Source organism: Chiloscyllium plagiosum, chromosome 13 (assembly GCF_004010195.1).
Source record: "Chiloscyllium plagiosum isolate BGI_BamShark_2017 chromosome 13, ASM401019v2, whole genome shotgun sequence".
Classification (NCBI taxonomy): domain Eukaryota; kingdom Metazoa; phylum Chordata; class Chondrichthyes; order Orectolobiformes; family Hemiscylliidae; genus Chiloscyllium; species Chiloscyllium plagiosum.
Window position 1 is genome coordinate 13,215,447 of NC_057722.1, and position 17,344 is coordinate 13,232,790.

The 17,344-nt window shown below is 39.7% G+C and overlaps 1 protein-coding gene across 6 annotated transcripts in view; it reads left to right on the plus strand.

Annotated features, from left to right (window-relative positions):
• The window catches only part of arhgef4 (Rho guanine nucleotide exchange factor (GEF) 4), a 294,049-nt gene extending 278,126 nt beyond the window's left edge, over positions 1-15,923 (plus strand). For 5 of the 6 annotated variants that reach the window (XM_043701908.1, XM_043701909.1, XM_043701910.1 and 2 more), the window contains 2 exons: positions 840-1,077; positions 13,524-13,609. In XM_043701908.1, the coding sequence (XP_043557843.1) occupies positions 840-1,066 (227 nt within the window). In that variant the 3' untranslated portion in view covers positions 1,067-1,077; positions 13,524-13,609. Of the gene's footprint in view, positions 1-839; positions 1,078-13,523 lie in introns of all 6 variants that reach the window. The other variant, XM_043701907.1, reaches the window with a different exon arrangement.
• The last annotated feature ends 1,421 nt before the right edge of the window (positions 15,924-17,344 follow it).

A 17,344-nucleotide genomic window follows, 5' to 3' on the forward strand; every position in this document is an offset into this window, starting at 1 on the left:
ATAACCCAGCAATGGCAACTTACAGAATACAACAGTCATGCTGTTAGAATTCTGCCTTTGATTATTTATTTGAAACTAAATTATGTAAATAAGAATTCACTTACTCCCTGCTGAAAGATCCATGGTCAATTTTATCAAATTAAATTCCATTTAATATATTGTAGAAGCTGAAAATACTTACACTTACTTTAAATTACAAAAAGATAAATGATTAGTGTTGGGTGAATAATGCTGATATACCAAGGTCAAATTGGAACTTGGAATGCAGCATTTTTCTTTATTTTGTCCCAACTCAGTGAATGTGAATGTATAGACAGATCCTCTGTTAAGTATTCAAAGGGAAAATTGAACACCGTGAAGTACTTTACAGATGGGTTTAATTCAGTTCAGTTCCTCTGCACACAAGTAATTTATTTACATCTGGCTGTTTGTGGCTGCTGTACTACGTGAGTAATTGGACAGACATGTACTCCATTATAATGGTTCATTTCCAGATAGTGCAATCAAATCTCAGGTAAGTGAATCAAATGCACAAGTGACAAATACCAGCATTAGAATTGTGCATTATTTTCTCTGTGAATAGTGGGTATCATTTTCATTCAAGTTTGTGGTGTACGCTTAAAATGTTCACCTTTGCACAGTGTGTACTTACAGTTTAATATGCTTTTTAAAAATGCTAGTGGATAGTCCTTTACCATTCTTTCATCCTGTCTTAATTCATGCACTTTTCAGAGAAATAGATGTTGCCAAGCATGACTGTAACTTGTTTTGTGTGTTCTGTCTTTTGTTTTCTTTCCTTTCTTTCACTCACTCTTTTCTATCCCTGTTTCTTGAACAAGATCTCCAGCAGCTGCTGAATGTGACCTCATCTCTGTCTCAGTCCACCACATGTCTACACGAACCTTCTCCCCAGCATCCAAAACCCCCACCAACTACCAAACTCCTCGAGACCCCACGGATGTCGCAGGCTCGTCTTCTGCTCCAGAAAGGGGGGGATGTGACCCCCAGCATTTTACGTAGGGCTATGTCATGGATGTCCACTCACAGCCGAGACCTGTTCCAATAATGGCAGAAAAGGTGATCAGCCTATTCCCCTTTAATTTTAACAAACATAACCAATATAAATGTGAAGTTGCTTAAGAAGCTGATAACGTAGTGAAACCTGGCCTTCTGGTCGCCTTGAATTTTACCTCATTGTTGATCATTTCGAACTCAGGAGCAAGCAGATTTATTAAATAATTTTAATAGTTCTTTCATCAATCAAATCATCTGCCAAACATTTTGCAAGCAAGCCCCAAAATCCAAACTTACCTTTGGAGTTGCCAGGTTTTCTTTGAATTCCAAGCATTATATATTAATAACCATACAATGAACCAGTGTAGAACAAGACCATTTAGCCCATTGCGTATGTGTCAGCATTTTGAAAGTCTGTCCAATAAGTCCTGTTGCTACGCTGTTGTCCTGTTCATTAATCATTTCCAAGTCCAAATTCTTTTTTAAAAATTTATTGTTAAATCAGCTTCCACTATACTGTCAGGGAATAACATCCAGATTATATTGTACAAAACATGAAAAATGCTTTAGCGCAACCATATTCATTTGATAAATAGAAACCATTAGAGGGAGCAAAAACAGAAATTGTTGAAAAGCTCAGCAGGTCTGGCAGCATCTGTCCATCTTCCCTCCCACCTATCCACTCCACCCTCCCCACCAACCTATCACAAATCACCTACATGCATCCACCTTTCACCATCCCACCTACCTTCCTCCTAGCCCCACCCCGACCCAACCTCCTATTTGTCTCTTAGCTCCCTTCCCCCTCCGCATTTCCTGATTAGATTAGATTACCTACAGTATGTTAACAGGACCTTCGCCCCAACAAATCCATACCGACCCTCCGAAGACTAACCCACCCAGACCCATTCCCCATATGTACCCCTGCCTAATGCACTTAACATTATGGGCAATTTAACATGGCTAATTCACCTAACCTGCACATCTTTGGATTGTGGGAGGAAACCGGAGCGCTTGGAGGAAATCCATGCAGACAAGGGGTAGAATGTGCAAACTCTACAAAGACAGTTGCCCTAGGCTGGAATTGAACCCAGGTTCCTGGTGCTGTGAGGCAGCAGTGCTAACCACTGAGCCACCATGCCGCCTGATGAAGGGCTTATGCCCGAAACATCAACTCTCCAGCTCCTCGGATGCTACCTGCCCTGCTGTGCTTTTCCAATACCACGCTTTTCGACTCAGCATCTGTGGAGGGAAATCAGAGTTAATGTTTCAGGTCCAGTGCAGAACTGGGTTCTGAGGCAAGGGCTTTAATGTTTGGGTTAAATATTAACTGATTTCTCTCCACAGATGCTGCTGGACATGCTGAGCTTTTTCAGCAATTTCTGTTTTTGTTTTTGATTTCCAGCATCCTCAGTTCTTTCAGTTTTTATTGACGATTAAAGATAACCCTTTCTCACAACTTTTTATGATCTTTAGATCTGTCCAAAATATGAAGCAGACTAGCTTCAATCCAGAGGAACTTCCAACAACAATTATAATTGATTTCAAACTGAACTCAGAATGTTCAGGGATTAACTGAGCAGTGGCCTTCAAATACAATGGTTAGCGGCTGAACACGACACTCGAACTCTGAGTCTTAACATTGTCATGAATGATAAACAAGGAATACATTGGTTCAAATTGTTAAAAATCACATGCAATGAAAGACCATATCACATGGCCAGAGCCCATCAACTAGTCCTTAACTGGTGCAGGAGTCATGTGCTGTGGTCATGGAGAAGTCCCTTTCACTGTAACTTTCCAGATGAACTATCATGTGTTCATTCATATCTGTTACGTTTAACAACAGGAAAGTGTTCTGCCATGTGTAATAAAGTGATTAATTTCTGCTTTATAGAAGGCTTTAAGATTTCACTAAATGTCAACTGCAGATTGAAGTTTTGTAATATATTTGTCATTAACCATAGATCCAATTCCTCATCTGCCTGAATGAAGGCCGCAGTATTTTTCCATCATTCCCTTTTTATCCTCCATTCATCTCTCTAGTTCATCTTCTCACACCACTTCAGAAGACGTAATGAACCCCAGATATTATGCACACTTCCCCACTAATTGTATCTTATAGGAGTTGAACCACAACAAAACTGAGCAGTTAAATGGTACCAGAACCAATCTTCATCAGATACCATTGCTCATTTCTCATAAAAAGGCTGTTTCTTAATGAAGTGTGTTGTTTAAAGTGAAAACATAATTGTTCATTTCAAATAATGTATATTCATGTTGGGCGAGAGATGTTGTTGGCAAGGCTGGCATTTAGTTCCCAACTCTGGTTGCCCTTGAGAAGGGGGTGATGCAATTGATTAGGGAGGAAGGTCATTTTAGATAAAGAGTGAACTAAACCACTGTGAGACTGGAATAACATGTAGGTCAGACTTGAGTAAGGACAACACATTTCCTTCCCAAAAGAACATGAGTGTATACGTTGTTTCTTTGTAGCAATTTCATCGTCCCTGAACCAATAAACTGAATTTAATTCTCAAACTGCTATGGTGAACTTGAACTCATCTTCACTGGGTTACTAGCTGGTAACATGACCATTGTCCCACCATACTCATCTGGCTATGGTATCCAACTAGGGACATCTAATCACATCCTTAACACATATCTGCACCTAAAAATCATTAATTTGTAAGTGAAAGAACAATGTATAATTCTGTTATATATGGAAGACACCATTATATGGACCACACAATCAATGCACTAAAAAGAACGATAGAACAGTAAATCATTAAGGGCTAAACCCTCTTAGCTGCTTCATGTTCAAATCAATGAATCACCCAATGGAACAAAATTGCTGAACAAAAAAGCAGACTTTGGAATTCTGAAACAAACACAAAGAATGTCAGAGAAACATGCCATGTTTGGCAGCATTTGTGGAGAGAGGAACAGAGTCAGTGTTTCAAAACTGGTATGACTAAACGCTTTGCCTATTACTTAGATTGAATTCTACAGTGCTGAACATGGCCATATGAATACAGATTTCATTGTTGAAAAATGCCACCAACTGTAGACGTGATTCCTATAGGTTCTGCATGTCTTGAGTCATAACAGTTGGAGCTATAGTGTAGGGTTATGGAAGGATTCAAAATAGCTTCAAATACCAACACATTAACAATCATTTTACAGGTCAATGAAGAGAAATTTGTGTATCTGTAAAAAAAAGGCTAAACCATCCAGTTTTCCATAGGATTCTCAGGGGTTTTATTTAGGTGCGAATTATATATCCCAGTCCCAAATGACCTTTCTTTTCCACCCATTCCATGCCAGCATTTACTGCCAATCCCTAATTGCCCTCGGGAAGAAAGTCGGGCTGATTTCTTAAACCGCTGCAATCCCTGCAAGTAAAGGTATTCCCACATTCTTGTAAAGGAGAGAATTAAAGGAAATTGAACCAGTGAAGGAGCAGTCTTATTTTTTGGGTAAGGAAGAGAGCATACACAGCTAGTAGGGGAAAGCTGATCATCAAAGCCTGGCAGGATCAGAGGAGAGAGAAACGAGTTAGCATTTCACATCGAATATGTTGCTTCTTAAGAATCCTTTTTGGACATGGTTTGCTTGTGCGGTTTGAGTGACCACTTAATAACTGAGCCTGAATGTTTACCTGGTCTTGCAGCATGACAGTATAATCTGCTCATTATCTGAGGTGCTGTATATAGAAATGAACATTATTTAATCATCAGCAAACATCTTCATTTCTACCTTTAAGTGGCCATATCATTCATGAAGCATTTGAAGGTGTTTGTACCTAAGAGTCTCCCATTTAGGTTCCTTGGCTGAGATTGTTGGCTTCCAATAGCCAGTCCTGGTGCATTAGTAAATTTTACATGCCCATACTTTAACCCTTTTTTAAGAGTTTGTTTTAAGCAGTTTCATAACAAGACATTTAAGAGTGAACCACAGTGCTGAGGGTCTAGAGTTACATGTAAACCAGACCAGATAAGGATGACAGCTTTCCTTTGCTAAGGGATGTTAATGAGTGAAACAGATTATGGCAATCTTTTCATTTAATTCCAGAATTTAATGCATTTGCAAATGTGGGAGTCAAATGCAGGTTGCAAGAACATTATCTGGGTTTCTAGATTATGACTCCTTTGACATTACCACTAGGCCATTCACTTACCCTACTGATGGCAATCCATTTTCCTTCTGATACTCATCAATTTCAACGTTGTTTGATCCTCTTGATGTAATACTTGTTTAAGTGCTGCCTTGATACTTAGGGTTGTCACTCTCATCTCACTTCAAGGTTTTAGCTGATATGCCATAATTAACATCAGATTTTAATCATACCAAATACCAAATAGGGAGCTATGCCAAAATGATGTTTCCACTTTCTCCGAACTTATATTCAGCCAGCTGTTAGCAGTATACTTTCCATGTAAAGTCTTCACTTCTTCCCCCTCTTCAGACCAATCTTGGCTGGCTTTCAGAACTTGAAATTGCTGTTTTTAAAATGCATAGGCACTTGCAAAGCTTTGCTCGATCCTCAGAAACAAAACAGAAATTGCAGGAAAAACTCAACTGGCCTGGCAGCAGCTGTGAAGAGAAATTAGAGTTAACATTTCAGGTCCAGTGACCCTTCCTCAGTAATCAGGTCATTGGACTTGAAACGTTAACTCTGATTTCTCTTCACAGATGCTGCCAGACCTGCTGAGTTTCTCCAGCAATTTCTGTTTTTGTTTCTGATTTATACAGCAAGCACAGTTCTTCTGGTTTGCTCCATCCTCCCTGTTCTACCTTCCTCTTGAACTTATCCTCTGCTATTAACGCTGCTGTAAGTTATTTTCTTTTTTAGTTCCCTGGAATGTTTTGTTCAATCAGCTCCCCACCCCATATTCTTCAGCACCCTCCAACACCAATCTGTCTTTCTGCACCTGATCCCACCATCAAAAGTTTCTTTTAAATTGATTTCCATTACAGTGTCTTTTGCACTTCAGCCCACTCTTCGCTTGCTCATGATGTCTGTTGCCAATCCTAAAACGCCTTGAAACATTTGCAGAGTTAAGGGCAACTGTTCACCTTGTTATGTGTTAAATCCCTGGAGGACCATGGCACAGGAAGGCAGTGCAATGTGAAAGGTATTATGCTTCACTCACCTTTTTGGTGGTACGTTTTTGTTCTGGTTCGGGTATTTTAGTTGACAAGATAGTTCTCCAACTTTACTAATAATAAACTGCAAGCTTAATTTGCCCCTTTAAGGCCAATATTTAAATCCTTAATTAAGGGGATTAATCAGACCAAGCAGTTACTGCAATTAGGGTACAGTTAGCTGCTTGGATATTTCAGGTTTCAGGCCAATGACTGTTGTTCCCTAAAACAATGACTGGACTAGGAGGAATGTGTGTCACAGGCACAAGAAGTCATCAAACGATGTGCATTTCCAGTACTTATTACTTTCTCACCTCGATACACAGCTTTGTAACATGCAAATCCTATTCCCAATTAAAGCCATTGTCAACGTTTTCTGTAGTGTTGCACTTGCAGATCTACAACCAATAGATGGTGCCATGGTGCAGATAGCACAATCCTCCTATCATTTCAGTTACTTCCTCAAATGAGGATAATTCAATTTTTGGAAACAGCTAGAATCCCTCTACTCACCAGACATCATTATGATTACCCAATTCTGATTCCATGCCTGGCCAGCTTCCTTTCTCCTGTACATGTGGCCTAGTCAGGCTTATTCTCACATACCCAGCTTCTGACCATTCCTGATGAAGGACTTTTGCAAAAATGTTGACTCTCCTGCTTTTCGGATGCTGCCTGACCTGCTGTGCTTTCTCAGCACCAGACTCTCAATTCTGACATTGGTGCCAATTCATGAACCTATCAAAACCACATTGACTGTGATAAGATGAATCTTTTACAAGCACTTGAAGTTATTATTGAAACATAGAAACATAGAAAACCGGAGGAGGAGGAGTCTGCACCACCATTCAACATGATCATGACTGTTCAAACTGGCTGGGTGGTGTAGGGCTATGGCTTTTGCTTCAAGTAAATGCATTAAGTGTGAGGAGTCCCAGGTTCAAATCCTGGATGAACGCTCGAGTTTTATGGGCTGCACGATGGCTCAGAGTTTGTCACTGCTGCCTCACAGTGCCAGGGACCCGGGTTCGATTCCCACCTCAGATGACTGTGTGGAGTTTGCACATTCTCCCCGTGTCAGTGTGGGTTTCCTCCCACAATCCACACGTCAGGTGAATTGGCCATGCTAAAATTCCCATAGGGATAGATGCGTTAGTCAGGGATACATATAGGGTAGGGGAATGGATCTGGGTGGGTTACTCTTTGGAGGGTCGTTGTGAACTTGTTGGGCTGAAGGGCCTGTTTCCATACTGTAGGAAATATGATCTAATCAAACTCTGTATCCAATTCTCCCCTTTTTCCAATATTGTTTAATCCTTTTAGCCCTAAGAACTATATCTAACTCCTTTTTGAATGCAGTCAACATTTTGGCCTTAACTGCTTTCTGTGGTAGATAATTCCACAGGCTCACCAACTCAGTGGGTGGAGAAGATATTTCTTCTCATTAATTCTAAATGGCCTACCCAGTAAGTTTGGTTCTGGACTGCACAGTTATCAGGAACATCCATCCTGTCTTTACCATGTCTACTCTTGGGAGAGTTTTCTAGGTTTTATGAGAACTCCTTTCATTTTTAAAAAAAATCTAGTGAATATAGTCCTAATTGATTCAATGTTATCTTCATACTTCAGTTCTGCCATCCCAAGAATCACAATATAGTAAACTTCATTGCATATCCATAATACCCTTTCTTAGATAAGGAGACCAAAACTGAACACAACATATTATTGTCGAGAGTGTGGTATTTGAAAAGTACAGCAGGTCAGGCAGCATTTGAGGAGCAGGGGAATTGATGTTTCAGGCATAAGCTCTTCATCAGGAATCTCCTCTCATCGGATGCTGTCTCACCGATTTTCAAGCATCACACTCTTCGACTCTGATCTCCAGCATCTGCAATCCTCACTTTCTCCTAGTTGATTTCACTCCTATTATTACCAAGTCTATAAGCTGTTATAACCTGTCAGTCTCTTTTATTTTTTCATCCCTATCCTCCAAAATATACTTTTTTTTCCCTACTTACGTTTATATTTTAGATTAGATTAGATTAAATTACTTACAGTGTAGAAACAGGCCCTTCGGCCCAACAAGTCCACACCGACCCGCCGAAGCGTAACCCACCCAGACCCATTCCCCTACATTTACCCCTTCACCTAACACTATGGGCGATTTAGCATGGCCAATTTGCCTAACCTACACATTTTTTGGATTGTGGGAGGAAACCGGAGCACCCGAAGGAAACCCACGCAGACACAGGGAGAATGTGCAAACTCCACACAGCCAGTCGCTTGAGGCGGGAATTGAACCCAGGTCTCTGGCGCTGTGAGGCAACAGTGAGTGGGTGACATTTCAAAATTAATGTCAGTGAACTGATATTATAGTTATGGTCTTAGAAAAGCAGCATTTCTTCCAGATCATTGGGAAAAAAACCCACAAAAAAGCTGTTTTGATCTTGTATCATATTAAGATATGATCAGATATAATATTTCCAATCTTAGCAGCTTTTCACCAGTAACAGGTGACTGATTGGGAGTGATCTTAGTTCCTTTATGCTATCATAAACCCCCTGAACACTCATTATTTTGTAAAACTGCTCCAGAATGTATTGTGATTGCTGTTTCTGAGACCTCACTGTAATGTCCAGTAAGGGATCACGAGCATGCGCTATTTTCCTGTTGTCTCTGTCAATATGTGAGTTTATTCTTCCACATAAAATAAATCTTGAGCTCATATTTCAACTTTTATAAAACAGAGAATAACTTTTCCCCTCTCTCAGAACCCTCAAAACTGCTGTATTTCCACAATCTGAGCAAAAGGTTTAATTCATCTAAATTTGTAAATGAAGATGCAGTAAGCCTAAAATGTGAATAGCGATTTGATTTACCAGTGCGACAGGTAGCTTACATGTCAACCCACACTTGATGTTTAAATTGTCTGAAAAATCTGAGTCTTTTCTGGAAAAACTTGCCCTGCTCCCTTTCAAAACAAAACATTTTTCTCCCCAAAAATTCCAGGACTGACGAGCATGTAGTCAGGATAAGAAACAGTCAGGCTCGGCAAAATTGTAGTTGATATGTTACTGATGCATTATTTCCTTCGAGAAAAATCACTCAGTGATTCATTTAGTTTAAACCATTCAATTATCTACTTGCAAGTCATGTAACATGTTTACATTGTGGGTGTTAAAAAATATCTCAGATTTCATAGTGTACACATAGTGTTAACATCATCAAGTATCATTGTCCTATAGTGTATTGTCGAACAGAGATGGTGATTGTTATATCCAGATCCCATTCGAGGTCTCCCAACTTGCTTCAGTTTCAAATGGGATTTCCCAAACCATTCAGCTCCCAGGGTGAGAATAGACAAACAGGCTCCCCTTCTTTATTCACCCACCCACTCAGTTGATCAGTTAATTTAAAAATGGATGCCTTCCCTTCTTGATACCATTTTCCCTGATCCAAATGATCTTATTAGCGAGTTTTGAGAAGATTTGTAGCGCAGGTTGAAGTTCTGGATGTAGGTTTGCTCGCTGAGCTGGAAGCCTTCATCCGGAGGCGCATTGAAGACTTTACCTAATATGGTGACGAGACGTCTGAAAATGAACCTTCCAGCTCAGCGAGCAAACCTACATCCAAAATTTTATATTTTAAAAGGAGCCAATTTAACCAGGCTTTCTGCAGTTATCAAAGAGTGATTTTATTAATTACTAAACAGGAGAATTCATAGCGCAGTACAGATAACGCACAAAATAGAAATAAGAGGTGAGTCCAAAAAGATAAAAGTTAAAAGAGGCAGATATGTGGATCAATCTCTAAATTGCTGGTGAAGAATGGACAGTTAAAATTGTGATGATTGCAGAAGAGGTTAACGGTTATGTTAACATTGACAGTTGACCTATTGATTTCATGATCTTTCAATTTTCAGATTGTTTGATGTGCTGTGGTTCTGGTTCCTTTTGCCAGTAACAGACAGAGGCCTTTTGTGTTCCCGTTTCCCTTTTCCCTTATGCCTTTTGTCTGGCTATTAACCAACTGATTTATAATAATCAGAATGAGTCCCTTTGCAGGGACACAACCACCTGATGAAGGAGCAGTGTTCCGAAATCTAGTGCTTCCAAATAAACCTGTTGGACTATAACCTGGTGTCGTGATTTTTAATTTTGTACACCCCAGTCCAACACTGACATCTCCAAATCATCCCTTTGCAGGGAGTGACTTGGGGATAGTTCTTTGACTGAGACCTCACAGCATGATAACCTAGGCAGGCCCAGACTAATATAATCAGTTCCAGTAGAAGACTACAGTTGAGTTGAAACTGGCCATTTAACCCCTATTTTTGTGTATTCTTCAAACGAAGAAACAAAATATGCGTCCAAAGTTTGGGACATAGTCCACAGGGATTGAGCAGATGGTCATCAGCCCCTTATTATCTTTGTCGTGACAAGAGATCATAGTCCACTCTGTTCTTGATTGCCTCTTGGAAGTGGTGTTGTTTGAATTTCCCTTTGGATTCGTAACTGTAAATTTAAGTGGGTCTCTCTCTACAACCAGCCACTTCATTTAAGTCCTTAGCCAGTCTTGGCTGCATCAGCCCTCTTTTAAGTAACACATCTTGGGAGTCTGAAATAAAAATGTTCATAGTATTTGGCATTCTGACCCATGATTGTGTATGCACACCTTGCCATGACCGTGGGTCAGAACTCCAAATCTTAGATTTAAAATTCCAACCTAGATCTTAACTGGGGATGACAATATTTTCCTAAAATTTTAAAAACAGATATAAAGAAGTTACATTTTCAGATAACATATTTTGTGACAGGTAAGAGCTGTCCAATCCACTACTTCAGAAAGTGGCTTGAGTTCCAAAGCCTGTTTAATTAAAGTAATTCCAGGCCATACATTTACTTAAAAAATACACAGAATTTGTATTAAATTGATTGTACCCACTGGATAAAAGTTGTCATGAACCTGAGTTGACTTTATTTCCAGAAATACTGTATGTATGGATTTTATAAACACTACTGTTGCAGCAGTAAATGGTAATGCCTGCCAGCTTGAATTTTCCTGGTATATTCCTAGCAATGCTGAAAATGTGTTGCTGGAAAAGCACAGGTCAGGCAGCATCCAAGGAGCAGGAGAATCGACGTTTCGGGCATGAGCCCTTCTTCAGGAAGGGCTCATGCCCGAAACGTCGATTCTCCTATTCCTTGGATGCTGCCTGACCTGCTGCGCTTTTCCAGCAACACATTTTCAGTTCTGATCTCCAGCATCTGCAGTCCTCACTTTCTCCATATTCCTAGCAATGACAATTCCAGCCTCTGCTACAGATTTGTGTGCAAGAGGGCAGATTGATCTGATCCAGCTGCCATTGTTTGCATACGTATGAGAGTAATCAACTGAGATTTCTTCAGTGTTAACAAAATGGCCTGCTTTGGTTGCCAGTTGCGTCAGTGGAACCTCAAATTAATGGCAATACAATTTTATATCATATTTACACATCAGAATTGAAAACAGGCACTCACTGTGAGATTCCAAAATGTTGCCAATTTAGTTATCCAGAAGAAGAAAGTAACAGGAACATTGTTGACTTGGATAGCTCTATAGCAGTGGGTTGAGTTTAATGTGTATCTGGAAAGTGTGAATAGGCTAACATTCCTTTATTCTCTTGTAAAGAGAATGCTGATGGGCAGTGTACCATCTATTTTGTTTTGTAGTGCATGGGTAATCTGGTGTGTGGATCAGCTGTTTTGAGAAACACATTTTAGAATTCAAAGTTTGTGAGAAGATTTGTAGCTCGGGTGCTCGTTGTTGTGGTTCTGTTTGCCGAGCTGGGAATTTGTGTTGCAGACGTTTCGTCCCCTGTCTAGGTGACATCCTCAGTGCTTGGGAGCCTCCTGTGAAGCGCTTCTGTGATCTTTCCTCCGGCATTTGTAGTGGTTTGAAACTGCCGCTTCCGGTTGTCAATTCCAGCTGTCCGCTGCAGTGGTCGGTATATTGGGTCCAGGTCGATGTGTTTATTGATTGAATCTGTGGATGAATGCCATGCCTCTAGGAATTCCCTGGCTGTTCTCCTCGACCTGGACCCAATATACCGACCACTGCAACCGACAGCTGGAACTGACAACCGGAAGCGGCAGATTCAAACCACTACAAATGCCGGAGGAAAGATCACAGAAGCGCTTCACAGGAGGCTCCCAAGCACTGAGGATGTCGCCTAGACAGGGGACGAAACATCTGCAACACAAATTCCCAGCTCGGCGAACAGAACCATAACAACATTTTAGAATGACAAGGTAAAAATGTCCTGTTACTTTGGGGTTCTGACCTGTAGTCATAACAAGGTAGTGTATTTTAATATTTTCCTGAGTGGCTGTGTTTTAACTTTAAATTGTAAACATTTCTAGGTGATTACACTGACCTATAATTTAGCAAGACATTGCTAAGTGTTTGGCAATAAAGTTCTTTAAGAGGTTTGATAAGGTAGACGTAAAGAAAGATTTTCCACTTGCAGAACAACTCAAATCCAGGACTGTTAAACGGAAATAAATTCAATAATGAATTCAAGAAAAATGGCTTTACCTAGAGAAAATGGTTAGAATGTGAAGCTGGCTATCACATGGAATAGTTGAGCTAAATAACAGATTCTTTTAAAGATAAGCTACACGAGGAAGCAAAGAAACAGTAGGAAACAAAACAAACAATGACTGAAGAAAAATGTCGGACTCAAAATGTTCCTGAAGAAGGGCTTATGCCCGAAACATCGATTCTCCTGTTCCTTGGATGCTGCCTGACCTGCTGCACTTTTCCAGCAACACATTTTCAGCTCTGATCTCCAGCATCTGCAGTCCTCACTTTCTCCTCAAAATGTTAACCATATTTCTCTCTCCACAGATGCTGCCAGACTTACTGAGTTTCTCCAGCATTCTCGATGTTGGTTTCAGCTTTCCAGCATCTGTGGTATTTTGCTTTTAAGGGAAAATGTGGTATGTTGATAAGGTCAGACCAAGTAGGACGAGAGGACGCTTTTGTGGATGATTTCAGTGAAGAGCTTGATTCTGTGCTGTAACTGTTAGGCAAAAATCAAATTGAATTCTATCTTACAAAGCTGTTGATAGAGTTAGCATCCATTAAATTCTCCACATTAAAGAAATATTAGATCTTTTCACTTCCATTTAGTAGATTGAAAGTCCCTAATCTTGGCTCCATTTAAGACATAAACTGGTAGAATGCAGTCAGGCTATTTTCAACTTCAAGCTAAAATAGTTCAAGATATAAGAAAGAATGAGAATTGAGACCCAGAAACTAATGTTATGTACATCCTCCTCTGAATAAATTCTAACTGCTTGCTCTTTTCCTTGCCTCAGCTGTCACCAGGCCTTACTACGACTTTCTGACGTTGCGGCAAAAACATCCGATGATGCCCTCAACCATCCCCCAACAGCAGGTCTACATGCTGGCTGAGCCCAAACGCAAACCATCCAATTTTTGGCAGAACATTGGAAGACTGACACCATTCAAGAAGTGAAAGGACAGCTCATTGAACGTGACTTAATGCCTTTCCAAGGGAGCACTTTAGCGACTGGTTGCAATCAGCATCAACTTCTGCTCTGTGCATGTGTGCACGCTCCAATTCAAACTATGTGTACTACTACATGACAGCAGTCTCCTCCCTGGAAGGAGATGAGATTTCCTAATTCAGTAACTTTTCTGCTGAGCGCACATCACCGTGATCTGACCAGCAAGAGTGCGAGCAGAAGAGTTTCCTCCATGTATGCTCACATCAATAACTACAGTCAAGCTCAATGTTCTCACTGAATCCAAAAGAATCCACGTTTGTCCCATTTTGTTTCGAGTGGAAAGCATTGAGAGTTTTAAAAACCTATACAGGAAGGGTATTTTTTTTACTGAACAGTTTACTATATATGTAAGGCTGTGCAAGCATCAGGAAACAGAAAAAAACTCTACAGTAAACAAGCAAGTTTCCAGAGGTGTCTCTCTTGCAGCAGTTTGGCCTTCTGTACTTTCACTGGAATGAAGCACTGTGTGCCTATATGCAAGGGATGCAAATTATTATTTAAAATTGTTGGTGTTGCTGGGCTACAGCCTGAGTTGGTGCCAGCAATGTAGAAACTGAAACAGCATCTACAATTGAACAGTGGGTCTACAATCGTTCCTTTCATTTCTGATACCCAGGATTTAACCCGAGACAGATGGACAGGGTGAACATCTCTTCCCTTTTCCATCTGAACAAAACCTGGTGATGCAGTGAAGTTGACACTGCACTCAGTTGGCACTGAAATAATGAGTGCGTTTGGTCCCCTCCTCACATATTTACAGTATTACCTTGATCACAAGATAAATGATCAGGTTGAATTTAACCAGTTTATAAGAGGAGAGAGTAACAAGCCAAATTGTTATGTGCTAATGTTTATAAATGAATTGTGTAAATATTAACAAAATGATTTATTTATGTAGATTGAATTTATTGTACTTGTTCTTGCTGTCTGGCTTCTCCAAATTCTCTCCAGTACAAATGCCTTATTAAGGAATGCACTTATCCAATTGCTTGTTTGTTTTTTTTAACCCCCTGATGTGGAAGCAATTTTACTTCAGAATAATTAACATCTTTTTCCAAGACTAATGTAAAAGGGCTTTTTGAGAAACAGAATGACATTAGTCATTTGATTGGTGGTGGATTGGGTGATGTCGTTCCACAATTTACTGTCCTGCATTCGAGTTAGATTTCCTGCAGATAAACTTTATTGAATGAATTATCAACTCAGATGTGGATGGTAAATGAATACAATGAACTGCACTTGAATCAATGTGGGCAGTGGAATTTGCAGTTAACCACAAGTCTGTATTCTAATGTTGCCATGTTTTTCAGTGAACATCACCAATTTGTGTCATAAAACCTGACATACTAAAGCCAGGAAGAGCACAACAAACTAAGGGAAATATTTTGCATTATCCCTTCCAATGTCAGTATTGTTCAACTGCATAAATTTGACAAAAACACACAATCTGTGTAGTCTGTAGCACATTTGCATATATGCAGATGAAATATCATGATATCCAAACATGTTCTCATCAAAAGGGAAGGAAAGTTAAGGGAAACAAATCTTCACCTCCGCATTATAAATAGAAATTAAATTATTGACATCCTGATTAAACTTGTGTGCCCAATTGTAGTACCATCATCCTTATTCCATTTCAGCAAAGGGTTAGTCCTGGGTTAGTCCCACTACCAGCAGTCTGGTCAACAGTTTCAAACTTGCAAACTTTGATTGTTCAAAGTTAAAGCTGAGAGGTCAACTTTTGCCCACTGCTGGTGTGGACCACACAACTTACTTTCTTTTCATTTGCAATTAAACAACTCAGTGAGAGCACTGCTGTTGGTAATATGACATGGGTAATTAAAGAGGTTAGCTGGAGAATAGGATCGCCAGTAACTAGTAACATCAGTAATACTACAAAAAACACAAATATAAATGCTAGCGTTGTTTTTCTATGGTTCTCTCTTAAAGGTAATTTAGTGATAAATCCCTCTCCCCTATATTGGTAGCAAAAATACTCCCAGATACATCTGACCACAGTCCAAACAATTCTGGAGTCTTGATTCTAATTCCCATCAAAAGGCAGATTGTCAACACAATGCAATTGCTGAAGTATTTCAGTCAACAGTAAAAGAAGGAAATAGGAGAAAGTGAGGACTGCAGATGCTGGAGAGTCAGAGTTGAAAAGTGTGGTGCTGGAAAATCACAGAAGGTTAGGCAGCATCAGGAAGGGCTTATGCCTGAAACATAGACTCTCCTGCTTCTTGGTTGCTGCATGACCTGCTGTGCTTTACCAGTGCCACACTTTTCAACAGTAAAATAAGGAAAGTTTGTTGGGCAATTATTCGATTCAAGCTTTTTTCACTCTTTTCTCTTGCATGTAGGCATAACAATATCTTTGACTGTGTTTTGTTTGAGATCAAATTAGAGGCTAATCCTTAGTGTCTCTGCTTTCCTCCAAATCTTCTCCACACGCTAAGGACCCAGAAACAAAAATGGGAGTTAGCCTTTGATGCTGATTTCTAGGGAATGTCTGGAACTTCTCAAAGCTGCAGCAGCCAGCCATGATTGTTCTATATATTCCCTCAGATCCAGTCATTTTGGATTGAACTCCAGGAGAATCCAAGGTTCTTCTTTATCCATTCAAGCCAACCGTGTCAATCTATGACACAGGAGATCTGATAGAGAATGGGAAATTATAAGGCATTTTGTAAGGTAAATAAAGGAAAAATAAATTTCCACTCGTCAGGGAGCATCAATGTTGTAAATTTACTATCACTTAAAAGATTGCAGAAGGTTTATGAAGAATGCTTTTACACAGCTGATGTGTTAGGACGTGGGATGTCCTACTGGAAACAGCAGTGAAAGCAGAAATAAGCACAATTTTAAAAAGGGTGTGGACAAAAGTTTGAAAGGGAAGAAATGAAAGGGATTTGGGGAAAGTGCAGGGGAAGGGGACAGTGAAGAGTTTAATCAAAGAGCCAAAATAAATACTGAGAGCTTGATGGCCACCAACTGTGCTATAAAATTCAATGATATTGTGTATCAATGTCATTTGAATGATTGAGAAAGATGACAAAATACAAAACTTAGCCTCCACGTTGAACAGAAAGAAATTAATTTACAAGTCCCACATTCATAAAGGAGTTGCCCCCTTTAGACTTCCCTTCCTGCTTAATTTATTCAAGTTGAATAGGCTATGATCATTCAATCCTGCTCAAAAGAACTTATATTTATGGTTCAGCAGCTTTTTGTTCAGCTCACTCAGTTTGATTTCTATTCAATTTTTAAATTGTATCTCATGCTGTCAGTAGATGAGCTTCTCTCCTGCCATGTCTGTGCTTCTGGCTATAAAGTCCAGTCTCTGGCCAAATTACCTCTAAATTTCAATGGATAGATTTTCAATTTGATGCATTGTTATCAGACAAGATTGGCTGTGTATTACAGAAACTGTCCTATTTTAATGCTCAGTGATTTATATGAAAAAGATCAGGCCGTTTGACAGATAGCTAATTCACACCAATTGTTTTACCCTCCCACCCAGATGGCAGACTGAAAAGATTTTTATAAAACAGTAAAGAAAGTCCAAATTCCAGAAATATCAGATTTTTCAGATGCACAAAGTAAAT